Source organism: Bactrocera latifrons, unplaced genomic scaffold (assembly GCF_001853355.1).
Source record: "Bactrocera latifrons isolate USDA-ARS-PBARC rearing strain unplaced genomic scaffold, ASM185335v1 scaffold_56, whole genome shotgun sequence".
NCBI classification, from domain to species: Eukaryota; Metazoa; Arthropoda; class Insecta; order Diptera; family Tephritidae; genus Bactrocera; species Bactrocera latifrons.
Genome location: NW_017537223.1, coordinates 730,530 through 747,632, shown reverse-complemented (window position 1 = coordinate 747,632; position 17,103 = coordinate 730,530). Strand labels below are relative to the sequence as shown.

Sequence of the window (17,103 nt, the reverse complement as noted above, 5' to 3'; positions counted from 1 at the left end):
ATTGAACTCGCGGCAATGAGAGCACTTTCACTTTTCATTTCTTCTCCACACAGAATAAATAAGGACTTGTATATGTATGTCAATTTAGTTGAAATTTTAGAGCAATTTAATAGCTCAAATTCCGAAGTAATTCGCATGGCCTCGTAGAAGCGAATTTCATACACATACATATATGTATGTATATACGAGTAGTGCCTGTTGAGAAATCCAGGTGTTGGCTTTGAAGGAGGAGCTCAAAGCAGACATAAGCCAAGAAACCTCCAAGTGCTTCATGGCATTCGAATTTCCTTTTGAGAAATCAAATATTAAATAAAGTTGTCGGTAAGAGACAGATTCCTGAAAATTCTCACGCAAGCGTCATAAAGTAGGCATGGAAGTGTTGACTCCCCTTTGAATTTTGCTCATCATGACGATTTAGAAAACGATCAAATGTACCGTCACAAAATTATTTTTGGCTTTTTAACGCGCCCACTTTACCCTGTCAAAATGGTGATGCCGCTATGCTCCGACGTCACCAGTTTTGGTTACTTTCGTAAGGCTTGGATGACCCTCCCACACATACCGTATGCACACCGACTTATTCCAAATTCATTTAACGTTTGATCCAAGTAGGGGAATTTTTTGCAGTAGAGTGAGAATGTACTCGAAGACCGTGGAGAGTCGATTCGGCACCGTTCGCAGCAACGCGGACTGACGTATGGAACGAAAATGAAAATACAACGTGTGCATCAACTGAAAGCGCTCTACCTTCCCAAGTGCCATCACTTTTCTCTATGGGTTCTTGAAAAGTTTCAAGAAGATCCGGCATTTTTGAGCCAAATTTTGTTCAGCGATGCCTGAAGAAATACAAAAACGGTTTGGTGTGGTTTGTGAGCATACGGAATCATCCGTCCATATTTCTTCATTTTGAAGAGACAATCTTCAAAAAATAAATGCCAAAGAATGTTCTGTCATATGATTATAAACATTCCCCATTAAATGTGAAGTTTCTGTGTCTTTTCTTTGAAAGAGTAGGGAACCTCCAAATTGATCACCCTTTATGTACATGGACAAGCCAAACCACTTTATCACAAAGACGAGTGCATTTTGTTACGTCCAGTGAGGGGAAAGCAAAATAAAAAATAAAATATTCAACAATAAATTGGCCCCAATGTCTTCTCCATGTCCATCGTAATATTTGCTTATATTATATTATATTTATTCTCAATTCCTTTCCACACTGTTAAATATTCATACGTCACATCTTAACATCAAAGAAATAGAGCAATACATGTGAAAAGTGTGAAAAAGATAAACATGCGTTATAGTATTAATTATAGACATTAACGGTACTTTGTGAACATCACATTTGACGTAAGAGCCGTTTTTAGTATTTTTTTATTAAGTCTCTAAATGCCTTTGGATGTGGTAAAGCACATACATATATCTTTGGTTATACATTTCTGTTCTTTAGATTGGAGACAATATTTTTTAATAACGAGGAAAAAATTACAGTGGCATGGCGGTGCTTTTTTACCGTTGTATATGATTAATTGTCATATTTGTAATTAATTACAATATATTGTAAAAATATGATAGTAACCTACGCCATCGGGTCTTTCCAACGGAGTGGAGGTCTTCCTTTGCTTCCCTCGGCGGTTACTGCGTCGAACACTTTAGTGTTTTCATACATTCGGATGACATAGCCTAGCCACCGTAGTCGCTGTCTCCTAATTCGCTGAACTACGTCAAAGTCGGGAGAAGCTCGTCGTTCCATCGAATGCGATATTCGCCGTGGCCAACGCGCAAAGGACCACAATTCTTTCGCAGAACATTTCTCTCAAAAACTCTTAACTTCGACTTATCAAATGTTGTCATCGCCCATGGCTCTGCACCAGAAATGAGGACGAGATAACGAGTGGCTTATAGAGTTTGGTTTTTGATCGTCGAGAGAGGACTTTACTTCTCAGTTTCCTACTCAGTCCAGATTAGCACCTGTTGGCAAGAGTTATTCTGCGATGGATTTTGAGGCAGACGTTGTTGTTGGTGTTAATTCCGGTTCCAAAATAGAAAAAATTATCTACGACTACGAGGTTATGGCTGCAGTGATGTGGGAGTCAATGCGTCGACTGTTTGTTTGAAGACAGGAGATATTTCGCCTTGCCTTCGTTCACTGCCAGATTTATTTGTTGACGGTGGACTTTAATATTTCACACAATGTGCTCGATAAAACCTTATACGCGAAGTTGGGGTCTTCCTTTTGTGGATTGGGCAGAGCACACATAAATTCCAATCGTTCGGCATGCTTTCATCCGACCATTTTCTACAAATAATCTACTGCATGCTCCTTATCAGTTCTTTGGAATAGCTCGGCCGCCAATCCATCAGCCCCCGCCGCATTGTTGTTCTTCAGTGCGTCTGATCAACTAAAGAATGGCTAAGTTTGCTTACCCTTCGAAGCTCTTTGTGAACTCATTTGTCTTGGAAGTTTTGTTCGATTTGGCACTTTAAAAACCAAGTATTTAAGCAGTCTTCCTTCACATTTTTAAATTTACTGTATGTTTCAAACTGTTTTTCAGGGCAATCGGAAGTTTGATAATAAATAAAAAAAAAAATTCGCTGCAGTTTTACGACACTTTCAATTCACTTTATTATTTCCACATTAAAATGATGCGATGGCAAGCAAATGCCGTGCGTTTTTAAATTATTCATGCCGACGGCGCAAGCATTCCGCGGGTCAATGACTTTCCATCACCGCTGTTTGAAAGGTGAGAAATCTAAGTTTTTTATTGAATCAAATGAAAAATAAATCCGTTTGTCTGAAACAAATAATAATTACATAATTGGCACCTTCATCGGAGAGCACTCATAATATAAATAATTCGAATACGCTGCAGTGTTGGCAAGAATCGGACAACTATCACCAATAAATAAACGACGAAAGGACAAAGTAAAAAATTGACTAAAGTTTAACCAATCGATAGCTTGACGATTGAACGAATATTTTGCGAGCCACTACACTACTACATGTGTGTGTGTGCATGTAGGTATGCATGTGTAATTGGATGAATTGTTTTTGTTGCTATCCTCAATTAAATTTTGTAAATACAGTGCTCGCTGGCCATTTTAATTATGTTAATTCCAAGAATTTATAACTAATTTAATCACTGCCAGCAATGAAATCAGTTTCATTTAATTTTTCATATGTTGACATATATTTGACTTATAGTTAACTGCGCTCACTATGGTACATATATACCATATATGTACATATATGTATACCAACCTAAAAAAAAACATTCTTACCATTTTTTGCCCACACTGCACGCGTCCAGTTAAAGCGATTAATTAATTACGCTTGCGACAATTTCATGAATTTATTATGGAAATTGGTCAAAGTTACGCACAGAAATAATATTAGTGAATAAAAATATTACTTATGTACTTACATGTGCCGCTATTTATGGAAATAGTAAAAGTAATCAACTAAATGGTTTTAAATATAAAAATCTGCTCTGGGAAAAATAATAATATAATATAACATGAATTAAAACAACTAAAAGTTTCCTCCAAATATGATAAAGAGATTTTTGAAGTTTGAAACCTGATGCTTGAAGACTCTCGTGGGATCTAAGCAAGCCCCTGCTGAATACATAAATGTCCTTTCTACGTTAACTGGATTGGCACAAAACCCACTTATCAGAAAAATGGAGACAAGAGAAGTCCTCTAGATATCAAACCTGGATTACCAAGTCTTATTAAAAAATCGCACTCATTATTATAGGCAAACTACTGTGAGTGAAATTTATTTTCCAAATTCTAAGTCGCCCCCCTCACAGTAATCCCCTTGGCCGCAATACACTTGTCTCTTGTCTTACCGTTTTCTCCAATCCTCGAAACAGTTGTTAAAGTCAATTTGCGCAATAGCTTCATTGCGCGTAGCTATTCACATTTAACCGCTACAATGGCCTCAAAACGGTTTCGCCGAAGCTGTTGTGTGAGTTTGTTGAATAACCAGAAGTCACACAGAGCTGAATCAGGCGAATACAGGGGTTGCGGCACGATATTGGTTGAAAATTTTGCGAAAAACTCACGAAGAATCAAAACGGTGCATTATCGTGGCGCAAAAACCAAGAGTTGTCGGTTCATAACCCCGGCCTTCTTTTGCGAGAAGCTTCTCGCACCCGCCGCATAACACTCAAATAGTATACCTCGTTCACAGCTTAGCTGCTTGGAAGGACTTCAAAGTGCCCCACCCTCGATAATCGAGGAAAACTGTCAACATATTTATCTAATAACCTCGTTTTTGACCTGCTTTGATGTAGATTTTCGGCTTCGGCTTACCTTTGTCTGTTTCCGGGCCGTAAGCATAGATCAAAGGCTGGTCGCCAGTAATAATACGTTTCATGTTATAGCAGTAGTTGTAAACTATTGTTTCACAAACGTTAACCCGATGGTGTTTTTCGAAAAAATAAAGTGATTGACTTTCACTATTCCTAATCCCAAGTGATCCTTCAAAATGGTTTTCAATCATCCTTATATGATATTTTTACGATACCAGTAAGATCTCTGACTATTAATCGTCGATCCTCAAGCAGCAATTCCTTTATTTTATTGTCGTGTTGATCATCAGTCAGTCAACGCGATCTTGACTGTAATGATTATTTTGATGTGCCATTTGGCACGGATGTGACGTTTTTTTCGAAACTACACTTTTCACTTTTCGAAACTACACTTGAGTGATTGCTAGAAGACAAGTGATCCGATCGTTATCAAATTTTCTGCATGTCCGGTATGTAGTTCCCTGTACAAAAGCATAATAAACCTAGGAGCTATTTTGTTTATTTCTTCTTCTTATTAATTGGCGTAGACACCGCTACGCGATTATAGCCGAGTTAACAACAGCGCGCCAGTCGTTTCTTCTTTTCGCTACTAATTTGTTTATTTATTCTCAATTAATTAAAGAAATATATCACTTTGTATATTCTTTTCATAGAATTATTTGGTGAAGACTTTTAGAAAGTAATGAATTTAAATAATGTTTCCTTTATCACGTTGAAATTAGTTCCGAGTCCATGATGGTAGCAATGTGACCAATCAGCAATGACTAATGACCTTTTGATGGCATCTTAATTTTTATGTTTTTTGAAATAAATGCTCACAATGCGCTTTTGATAAATAAATATTATCATTTATTCAAACAATTATTGGAAGTGTGTTAATAAATTAGTTAATATATTTATATGCATATGTATGAATGAGTATGTGCTAAACAAATAAACATAATTACATCGGAAACATTTGCTTTAAAAAGTTATGAGCATGAGAGGCTAATTTAGGACTTAAATAACTAATAAATTAGAATGTGAGTACTGGAAAGGACTATCAACTATGGCACAAGGAATCGAAAAATGCACAATATATAATCATTCCGAGCAGGTCTACTGTGCTCTTTAACCAGGAGAGGACCTAACCTAGAGAAGTGACAATCGAATGCACTTACAGCTACAAAATTACTATAAAAGAGGAATTAACAATTTGTTTATATTTGGCTTAGGTGCTATAGTGTTAACTTTACAACTAGAAAATCGTTTGAAAATGAAAAAAAACCGTACTTTAATACATTGGTACAAAGATTGTACTATCACAAGAGTTGCTGATCCTTAACTACAATAGGCAGCAGCAACTCACAATATTTTCCGATCCACAGGCATATACCGTATATGTATGTACAAAAGTATATATATAATATATTTTAATGGGACCGAATCCACACGATGAACAAATTGGTGGTGCTATACGTTAGTGCAGCATCGTTTGGGGTTCCTCAAAGGCTGGTCGTGGCTTGCAACTTTAAATAGCGCGTGCCATTTTCAGCATCTGCTAGGCGCGCTATGTGCTCCGAGGCAGCATAGCAGGTGGTCGCAGTCGGTGTGCTCGGCCGGCTGTTGCTCGAACTTTGTCGTATGCGTGTAGCGCCCCAAATAAGTACCACCACCGATGTTACGAGTATGCCAACGCCCAAGCCGGGCAGGAAACTCTTATTCAGCGAATCCAAGAAGTTATATGTATGCTGCGGTGTAGTTTGTTGTGACTGACTTGCCTCTTCGTATATGGCATTGTGATTTCGTTTCGAATTCGTGAAATTCTCATCCATTTTATGCGCGACAATGGGTGCAAAATTGGTTTCGCTGTCACGGTATGAGGGCAGCTCAGTTCTGTATGGACGCCGTTGGTATTGTCGTACCTCTGGCACCGATCCTGGGCTGCTAAGTTGTAGTTTTGTAATGTTGGAGCAGCCTACATTCAGATCGGCATCGTGGTTTTGTTCCTGCACCATAACGAGGCAAAAACGGTAACTGTACGGAATAAAAAAATTCTGTAGTTAACTGATTGGTTTCCTTATTTGAATGGTAATTACCTTTCTCCGATTTCCAAGGAAGAGCTATCTGGTACAATGACACTGACAGTATTCTGGCCATTCAGCACCTTGCTTTCACAGTGGATCTGCGAAAAGAATGTTGTGTTTCTGATCAGTACAAGTATTTTTTAACGAAATATAATAGAAATGACTTATTGAATTTAGAAAAAGTTGTTTAATCTTGGGAAATAAGTACCGCTTTCGATGCGTTAATAAGTCTTGAGAGAGCTATTTGCTTATTAACTTTTATAGAGATGTATAGTTTTACAGGTAACCTACCGGTGAGTTATCGATCAGTATTTCGTTGATGTTCTCTTCTTTATAGACAAAGATGGCATCACACATAAAGTCGTTCTTGCTCAGGTTAAGTATCCAGGTTAGTATCAGTCCGTAATCGGCTGAGAAATGCAGTTCGTGTAGTACAATCTGCAAAAGCAAAGATATATCATGTATTTTGGCGACGGCTCTCTCGTGACTTACCTCTTCTGATAGATCTTTAATGTGTGTCGTATGGTTTTGTCTCGTTATCGCTTCTAACTGCTCTATTATGTTGGCATTATCTTTTTCCACATTGTCCATTTCGCAGTTTAAAGTTTCCAATGGCACTTGTATGAGAGGTGCGCCCTCCAGGCGAGGCGGCGTCACGCAAGTAGCGCTTATTAAATCGCCCGCCTGTATTTTGGTCACCTGCAACCACTCGGCGAACGAGCGTATAGTGCAGTCGCAGGACAAAGGATTATCTTGCATGGAGAGGCTCTTCAATTCGCGTGCGCCATCCAAAGCATTTTTCGCAACGATTGAAATGTCATTTCCGGCTAAACGTAAGACTTGTAGGGAGGGCAACGGTGTAATCAGATCAGAGGTGAGAGCACGCAGAAAGTTGTGTGTAAGATCGAGTGTTGTGAGGCGTGTCAGATGTTGCAGTGAAGCGCTTGAAATAGCGACAATGCCATTGAAACTGAGATCCAAATTTTCCAAGGAACCGAGTCCGTAAAAGGCGTGATCTTGTAGCACGTCAATTTGATTATGACGCAACGAGAGACTAGTGAGGCCAGAAAAATTTTGCAAAGCTTTGTTCTGGATGCTCTTAATGAGATTACGATTTAACTCCAATGATTCGAGGCTCCGCAAGCCGGGCAAGGTGGAGGCAGTTAATGGACCATTTAGATTATTGGCGGAGAGATCAAGTTGTCTGTTTGAAGAAAGTTATTACAGTCAACCGTAATTTAAAATATCGGGGAGTCAAATTTACCGTAAATTATAGCAGGTGGTTAGTGCCTTCAGGCTTGTTGGATAATCTCCTAGACGGTTGCCACCCAATTTCAATACTTCCAATTTCCTTAAATTCATAAATGTACGTTGTGATATGCTGGATATTTGATTATTGCTCAGCTCAAGATAGACGAGATTAGACAGTCCCGCAAAATCTGAAGTGCCCAAAGCTTTTATTTTGTTATTGGACAAATCTAGACGCTCGAGTGCTGTTAGTGTGGCTATCGAGTTCCATGGAACACTTAAGAGCGCATTAGCTGGTAGTCCTATAAGGTGGAGGAATTTTATTTATAATCGAAGTTAAACAGAAAGTAAAAGAAGTAAGCGAAGGGGACTCACCTAAGGCTTGTAGTGGTCCTTTTATGCCCAAAAAGGCCGATTTATGCACGCGCTTTATTTCGCCGGATGAAATTACCAAACCATACAGCGATATGCCTTCGAAAATTTTCGCATCACTCAAGAAGGTCACATTCCTCAAGGAACAATCCAGTAGCGAGATGGTATACGGGGAAACTCTCAAATTGCTCGCAAGCACCTGAAGTATTTCAAAATGTACATATGTATGAATATGTTGAATCCACAAAAATGTATAAAATATGCGCTCATAGTACCGTTAAACCATGCAAATCGCCGGTACAGCGCAGTGTATGCGGCAGGTCACAGCCGCATTCCAGGCTACGCGAGCTCGTCACGTTCGGACACTTCCACTCTACGCTGGGGTCGTAAACAGGTATGGCGGATATTTCTCCCGCCTTTCGACGCTTCGGCAAGCTCTTGTTGAATAGCTTACCCGTCGTTTTTATGGCTGGCGGTGGATGCGGTATCATAGACGCCGGTGTAGGCTTCAAGGATGGAGCGCCACCAGCCAACATTATTGCATTGGACATCTCTTCAGTGTTGTTGTGGTTCGCTATTGTTCTAGCGGGCGTCATATATGGGGAACTCTTCGTTAACAGTGTGATTGTTGTGAGTGATGATGTTGGGTACATGGCTGGTGTGATTGTGGTTGTTGCTGTATCGACACGCAAATTATGCAAATCATTGCCCAACGCCGCACTGATTGAAGCGATGAGGATTAAAGTGAGCAATTGCTGTGAATGTGAGCTGGAATGAAGAAAAGAATGCGTGGATGCATAAACATTAAAATACTTCCCTATTACATAAATATGTGACCAATAGCAAGGCATCATTAGAGCACATGTGACGCCGCAGTGACAAATAATTCATTCTAATGTGTGTATGTCTGTATGTTTGTGCCACTTTTCTGGCGTGTGAACTCAATTACCGTAATCATAACAAATTTAGTCACATTTTGATTCAGTCACACATTTCTGAACTCAATTCTTCAACTAAGAAAATTATGTTAAACTAAAATGACTTGCTAAGTGTTTATTATGTCAGTAATAAGCTAGATAAGCTGGCGTCTATTAGCTTGTTAGCTCGACTTTCTACACATACACGCATATATAATTTGTGACTAGAATATCATGCATGTGTATAGTACGTTCTAGGAAAATTCCATAAGGCAGGAAAGCAGCCTATGAACTTTTATACCTAAATTTCGGAGAATGCGGTGCTTTCCACACAAACATTAGCCGGATAGTCAGGCTATGTATCCAACACATTTTACTTCAATGCCCGTGCACAAGAGAAGGATCCATCAAATTCTGGCTTGGATTTATTCTTTATTGATAGAATTTTCAGCAAGAAAACAACAAAAGTGTTTGAATTTAGTATAAAAACATGAAACGATCATGATAGCATATGCAGTGCTAGCCAAAGTAGCCGAAATATCTATTTTACTATATTTTTCCTTTCTCAATTAAGTTTCCATTTCAATAGTGTTACTTTCTAACGAAAATTTTTCAAAACACTTATTAATAGAGATGAGTGACTCTTCAGCTGTGTTGCTTTCATTTCACCTTTGAACGATTTCTTTTTTTTAATATTGAATCAATGGCATGGCATTTCAATACATAGAACGAATACAGCGTTTGTCCACAAAGTAAAAGGACTGAGACAATTTAAAAAAATTTGTTGAACCAATCATTACAATTCTTTAAAATCTTTAAAAATAGGCTCCTTCTGCATCGATGCAGCGCTGCCATCGGTCTTTTCAGGAAAGGAAACAAGAAAGTCCCTTGGGGCCACATCTGCGCTGAAGAGTGGTTGCGGAAGCGTTGGGATGCCGACCTTGATTAGAGAGCTGTTCACACGAAAGACGGTGTGAGCCGGGGCGTTACGAAGTGCAACTTACAATCGTCTGCGATGTTTTGTCGGACCCAATTGTCCCTTCGTTTGAGTCTCTTGAGGACTACCACATAAAGCTTGGCATTAACGGTTTGTCGAGTAGGAACAAATTTATCTTCATCAGCGACCTCTTTCCGGCCCCCAAAAAGGTCTGGTGCCACCGAAACACAACACTTCTTGCTAAAGCAACATCTGGGTAAGCCTGCTTGATCATATCAAAACCTCTGTGGCAGATTTACCGAGTTTCACACAGCATTCAATCCCATACCTCTGCTCTAATGAATGGTGAATTTTCGGCTTGCACCACAGAGACACGTCGCCCGAAAGTGTTTGTCCTTACTCTTCAGGTGCTCGGAGACAACTGTCCAGCGCTCGTTCGTTAGCTAGGAACGCCCTCTACCGAATCCAGTCGGTGCGCGCACGCTCCGAACTACAGTCGTGGCGGTAGAAAACCAGTCCTATTTCTTTCCGGACAAACCCTGTATAAATAGTGGAGATGTTTGTGCGTGCAAGACGTAGAAATTCTCATGATTTTCCAGTGCATTATGGTTTTTAGGTCAAGACGGAAAACGTCAACAATTTGACACATAAAAACAGAATGATTGTCAGATGCATAACAAACAGGCAAAATAACTGCATTAGATGCAATCCAATTTGCCAATTAGTGACATTACACCTGTCTTGACGCATAATAGTTTCCATTTATGCCGAAAAAAAGCTGTTGCACGCGGAGATTAAGTTATGGATCGGCACTTATTGATACTAAGGAAGCTTATTTGAGTCTGAAAACAGTTAAAGTTGAAGAAAAACTATCTTTTCTTTCCATGGCTGATGCTGTAACTGACCAACTAATATTAGACGAATATTCAACAGGACGTCAGTCGTGTCTGCTTGGAGTTCCTAAAGAGTATTATTTATTTATTTCTTCAGTGAGACCGCCATCAATTGAATTAGACGATTCAATGTTTATCGAGGGCAAGTGCTCTCTTCTGAAATGTTCCACTTAAGCTAAAGTATGTTCGTGCTGCTATTTTCACGCTTCGTTGTTCCAGTGTTAAGGCGAAAACGAAAGTGTGTCTCTAGTGACTTCGAGAACACACACAATTGAAAGTTAAGTTCTTCTAAGCCCATGCACTCGCGTGTGCCTATTATTTAATTCATAACTTTATCGCTGCCATCACCTCCATTCAAATCCAATTATGTTTATTTTTACCGCCTTCGATGTCGTCGTGATTACTATGTGCGATCGTACGCTACCGAGGCACGTAGCTCGACAGCCGCTGAAGAAGTTGACTTTATGCTAATGATTCAGAGCAGTGCTGGAACACAAAACGAGCATTGATTAGTTGAAATGCCTGCATGCACGAAAAGTGGCAAATTATGTGGCGACACCGGCGGAGCATCGGAGCATTGCGAAAAGTGGAAAATTTACAATTGCCACAGCATGCGCGGCATATCCCGCGACGGAGGTGACGCTGTGACGCTGCACTGCGCAGTGGTCCGGCCCCCGAGGCTTTAAAAACCTTAATTCCTCTGGCTGTGCGACAGTAGTGCGGTAACACTGAAGCGTGGAGCTTTAACTGTGGAAGCTGTGGAAAGTGAACGCATACATTCGCAATCCTTTAGCGCGGCCTAGATGCATAGCAAGGTGATCGCAATCCTTACACACATCCTCAAGGCTATACGCAGTTCAAGCGCATATTTGCAAAGCACCGTGTATTAGGGAATGCAAATATTACATACAAGTGTTTACATAAGTGCATATGCAACAACAATTTGCGTGCGTTTCCAGTAATCAAAGAATTAATTAACCTGTCGCTATTTTAGTCTGACCACAAGCAGTGCAATAATTTCATAGTGTCGACTTCGTATAATTGCTTTGATTTGAAATTACAATTATTGGCGCACACACACACAAACGTGGAAATTATTTTTAAACGGTTCCAGGAACTGCCGCTCTTATCAACATTTAATACACATTTCACGGTACGGAAAATATAAAATGCGCTTCAAATCGAAAATAGCGATTTTGAGTCTATCGGTGGTGTTGAGTTGCTGCCTGTGGACGCACAGTGAAGCAAAAATGTTGACGCGATGCCAACTCGCCAAGGAATTGTTGGCTCACGATTTCCCAAGGAGTTATCTCTCGAATTGTGAGTATTTGGGTTTAGGGGAGCAACTTTTTTGTTTGGTGTTGTGTTTTAAATTTCTATTACGATAACATTAAGTTATAAAATGATTTATACGACATTAATTTTCGATTGAAATAATGAAAAAATATTCATGTTCGATTTCTTCTTTGTTAGGGGTGTGCCTGGTGGAGAACGAAAGTGGCCGAAGTACTTCAAAAGTTATGCAATTAGCTAATCACAGCGTGAGCTATGGACTTTTTCAGGTTAGTTGCATTACTCTGACTAACCTGAGGCTCTTCAATTTATCTGCGTAATGATTTCCTTTCGTTTGACCAAAGATCGTCTAGTGAAGCAGTTAGAATAACATATTTTTTCGTTTACTTTTTGCTCTATTTTTTAGATAAACAATAAAAATTGGTGTCGCAAAGGTCGAAAGGGTGGAATATGCAATATAAAATGTGAAGGTAAGTATGTATGCTGTGAATTATAAAAATTTGTCAATATCTACCACTTGAGTGTTATGTGTAGAGAAACCTCAGAAGCTTTGTTTGTAAGGTAATTTTGCAAACAGATCACTCTTTAAAACATTTTCCTTACACAATACTGTATATCAGCTACTTAGAAAGGTGGTAAGAGTATTGAATTCTAAAGTGAGCGTAAATTATAAATCGGTTTTTCAAATTTAAATTATGAAAAATATATTTATGAATAGTTGCATTGAGAAATATTCACTTTTAACTAGACTTTTATTCACATATTACAAGACAAAGTCAGACCCTAACTCATTACTTCACATATATACCATCTTAGACATATAAAGTGAAGTCCCCGTCTGGGATTAATGTCAAAGGACTAACTGCAATTTTTCCAAGGAAGTTATTTTACAGAAATTAGTCGGTAAACCTCCTGATTTTTAACTCTCTAAACTCATCAATACTATTAAATACTCCTCGATCCCGGCTCACTCTCAATGAATCTAACTGAAATAGTCCGAATACTTCACAATGTGCTGCAATTGACGTTGTATTATTTCACACTTAACTTACTTTCACCGTTATCTACTTTTCTCGTAAATAATTTGCGGCAAGAAATTGTCGCAAGCTTTAATTATCATCTCTCTAATCTGTTTAACCTATTTATGTTTGTGAATGCAATGAGCGTTCTTGCTCTCTGATTAACATCTAAGCATAACATAGCTGCTTACTATAGGACATACAAGGTGCGTTCCAAAGTACACAGGACTTTAAAAAAAAGCAGAACAAATGGTTTTTCAGCAGAATCAATTCATTTTATTCAAAATAATCTTCTTCTGCTTCAATAACGCTTATTGCACGGTTTAAAAGCATGTCGAACAAGTGTTTTAACTCGTTGGCCGGTATGGCGCCAGTATGCCGGTGCAAGCCTTTTCAATGGCCTCTACGTCTGCAAAACGTTTTCCTTTCATGGGCAAATGCATTTTTCCGAAAAAGAAGAACTCGCTCGGTGCCATATCAGGTGAATAGGGAGGATGGTTAATGGTTAAAATGTGATTTTTGGTCAAATATTTGGTCCTTCGAATATTAGACTCTGAGCAATTTTTTCATGAATTCACGCACAGTTTCGATGGAATTTCCGGTGATGTCATGATGATGTCATACATGTTGATCGTCATTTATGTCCTCACGACCACTTTGAAAACGTTGAAACCACCCGTGCACTCTGCCACGGGAGAGGCAATCATCGTAATGCACTTTTTTCGTCAATTGAAACGTTTCGGTAAAAATTTTAATAATTTTAAGACAAAATTTTATGTTGGCTCTAATGTTAGAAGCTCATTTTCGCTCCGATAGCACACTTTACTTTGGAATGCACCTAATACATAGCTGTCAGACGAACTAACCCATCAAAACCAATTTTCTTCATGGAAACTATTTGACAAAATAACTTCGCGAAATGTGGCATTAATTACTGCCCAAGGCACGTATCAAACATAGTCTTTGCAGTCGCTTTGGCAAATAGAAACGTGTCAATAATGACAGCTGTCGGGCGATTTTCTACAAATAAGTATCTCTTTAAGGGGATACATGGGTTTCCTAGGGTAAAAATAGCCTTTTATCAATTATTTTTTGTCAAATAAAATTTATTTAATTTTTTTTATTGTTACTTATTTACTAATAAAAAAAATTTAGTTCTTGGAAAGGAGGAGCCTTTACAAGATCATCTAATATGTTGTTCTAAATAGTTGTAATCGAAAAACCCTTGGTCCAGACCTTTAAGAATTGTATCTCAAAGACCTGTATAAAATTTCAAAAAAGATTGGTTGAGTAGTTCTCTAGGAATCTTTCCAACCGACACAAGTTCTCAAGGCTGTATCTCCGAAACTATTACTCGGCTAAACTTGAAAATTTGGGACAATATTCTAAAGGTGTTGTAGAATTTAGTAAGACAATAAAAACAATTGAGTTTTTGAAACTCGTAAGAACATGTAATCCCCTAAGTACCCCAGTTTTAAACTTAAAATTCGTTAATTATTATTGGAAATAAAACCACTGTTTTTAAGCTTCGAAAAATGCATGAAAGGCATATTTTGTTCACATTTATCTATATGCCATAAATAAACATGTCATTAAGATTACCTTATCTCACCAATATACATGCACAAGCTTTTTAATTTCAATTATTAAACTCTCTTAATGACTATACAAACACAATTATGTATTGTAATTCAGTTCCAGTTGCTTAATTTATTTCTATCTTTTCTACAGATTTTTTGAATGATGAAATCTCCGATGATTCTCGTTGTGCCATGCAAATTTTCAACAGGCACGGCTTTCAGGCTTGGCCTGGTTGGGTTAATAAGTGCCGTGGACGTACGCTGCCCGATGTCTCCAGGTGCTGAGCTCATCTCTTACATCTATCTGCCGGTCTACGTATTTGTTGCTGTTGAAGGAAGTTAGAACCCGCCACTGGTGGCTCTTCACAAGGACCTCTAAGGCGAGAATTGGCGTGCATGCGAGCACATCGCATAAACATACATATATAACGAGAAATAATGACTTTTTATACAAACAAACGATTTACCCTTAAGCTTCACATGGCATACAAATCAACCACATCAAATGTTTTCGAATTCGCGCCGAAGAAAACGCTCACAAATTTACATATACAAACATACATATGTACGTAAATAGTAATTATGCTAAGGAAAAATATTAAATTATTTCTAAGTTTTATAAATTCGATTTTAAGTAGCGGAAATTGGCTCAATAAATTATATCACAAATACATACATACTTGCGTACCTATCCTTTTTTTAACTATTTGGTAGAGGAAAATCAACACTGTGCGGTATTAAAAAAGCGGTTTGATAATGTCAGTTGAAGAGTAGTTCAAAAATTATTTTAATTTAGATTTTTATCTTCAATGCTCCCAACCAAAATTGAAAAAAAATATATAAAAAAATTAATATACATATATGTATACACTATAGATAGTATAATACTAATAAGGTGCGCAAAACACAGGCATTTATGAAAATAAAACAGTCAAATATATACAAATATGCGCTGAGCACTTCGCTCCACGCTCATTGGTATGCAGTCGAGTCCTCAACTTACAATTTCCGCTTTAGGGCATTTATTGTTTTTGTTTTGCAAATATGGCAGCCTCTTATCATTGTGGTTGATAAGATGAACATTGAAACGATAAAAAGACTTTATCACGACGAAGTATTTGAGCAATCTTTTGAAACTTGCAACGCTGAAACTTAAAAGTCAATATGTAAACACACACACAAGATTTTCTTGAAATTTTAAGCGCTTGACTTGCATACATACCCACACACTTATCATTTGTATGAATTTCGGCGTTTTCGACTCACTTATGTTTTGAAAACCCATTTCTGGAACCAACTTTACTTCGAAACGGCTGTCACCCACGCTCGAAATAGCTGCAATTAACATACATATAAACAAGTTTGTTTGTATAAACTTGAAGTGTGTGCACGGCTCATCGGGTGTTTGAGAGAGCTTTTTGAATACAAAATGTTTTAAAAGTTGTGCTTAGCCACAGTCTAATGAGAAATAATATGCTAATTATACTCGAATCATGGCAGTGGGTTTCTTGCGTTACGCTACAACCGGTATAATAATATAATAAAAACAGTGTTTGTGGTAGTGTATATGTCTCAGTAGCTAATAATATAAGTTTTCTCAAGTTTCTGAGGCATCTTTTTAGTTTTTGCTGGCAGTTTCATATCCTCGAATAGGTGGCAGAGTCGAGTCATTACCGAAAATCGTATGAAAGGACCGGAAGACCAAAAGGTATTTACAAATACAAAAGATCCCTTACAAGAACTTTGAACGGTCAACTGTATGCTTTCTTTACTCGATTCGACAAATTTTTTCGGCGATGGCACCGGTTGCTTTAAGCAATAATCTACGCAATTTTCGTGATGATTTCCCGTCAAATAAGATGATTTTCAATACGACCACTAGATTCCGATCGTTCAGTTTGTATAGCAGCTATATGCTGTAACGGCCCGATATTTGTTATTCCGACAATTGAGCAGCTTCACAGAGACGAAATGATGAGTGCAAAATTTCAGAACGGTATCTCGAGAACTGAAGAACCTATTAGTATATATACAGAAGGACGGACCGATGGACGGGCGGACATGATTAAACTGACTTAGCCAGTCACGCTGATCGTTTATATACTATATACTCGTCAATCAAGTTTTTATTAATGTGGTTAATCAATATATAGTACATTTTATAGGATCTCTGACATTTCCTTTTCGGTGTTACAAGCATCGTGGCAAACTCAATATATCCTGTTAAAGTTATAAAAAGGCTTCTCAGCACCCTTTTATAACTTTCAGTTTCAGCTATAGCGTGCTTCGGCAGTGTCCCATGCCAGCAGGAATTAATAAACGAACACACACACACACACAAATACACACAGTTACCAATACACCTTCTGGCGCCTGTCGCTCACATTGTAAACAGAACAGTGTGTTCAAAATAAAGAACACAACAAAAACAAAAGACCAAAACATGTTCCATTCAC

The 17,103-nt window shown here is 38.3% G+C and overlaps 2 protein-coding genes across 3 annotated transcripts in view; one reads left to right on the top strand and one right to left on the bottom strand.

The window, feature by feature from the left end:
- The first annotated feature begins 2,555 nt into the window (after window positions 1-2,555).
- Window positions 2,556-15,326, top strand: LOC108974531 (lysozyme). Of its 2 annotated transcripts, none has more exons than XM_018942428.1 (4): window positions 2,556-2,747; window positions 12,229-12,317; window positions 12,455-12,518; window positions 14,799-15,326. In XM_018942428.1, exons 1-4 carry the CDS (start codon window positions 2,666-2,668, stop codon window positions 14,930-14,932), a joined length of 369 nt encoding a protein of 122 aa, XP_018797973.1. In that variant the 5' UTR covers window positions 2,556-2,665; the 3' UTR covers window positions 14,933-15,326. The 2 variants fall into 2 exon arrangements, with proteins under 2 accessions (XP_018797973.1, XP_018797972.1); XM_018942427.1 differs by lacking the exon at window positions 2,556-2,747 and adding an exon at window positions 11,485-12,075.
- LOC108974529 (toll-like receptor 9) overlaps window positions 5,202-17,103 on the bottom strand; it is a 36,997-nt gene continuing 25,095 nt past the window's right edge. Inside the window, exons 2-8 of the mRNA XM_018942424.1 lie at window positions 8,284-8,776; window positions 8,012-8,207; window positions 7,653-7,938; window positions 6,881-7,592; window positions 6,680-6,826; window positions 6,401-6,486; window positions 5,202-6,338 (exon numbers count right to left, since the gene is read on the bottom strand). Coding sequence (XP_018797969.1) covers window positions 5,807-6,338; window positions 6,401-6,486; window positions 6,680-6,826; window positions 6,881-7,592; window positions 7,653-7,938; window positions 8,012-8,207; window positions 8,284-8,776 — 2,452 coding nt within the window. The 3' untranslated portion in view covers window positions 5,202-5,806. The remainder of the gene's footprint in view (window positions 6,339-6,400; window positions 6,487-6,679; window positions 6,827-6,880; window positions 7,593-7,652; window positions 7,939-8,011; window positions 8,208-8,283; window positions 8,777-17,103) is intronic.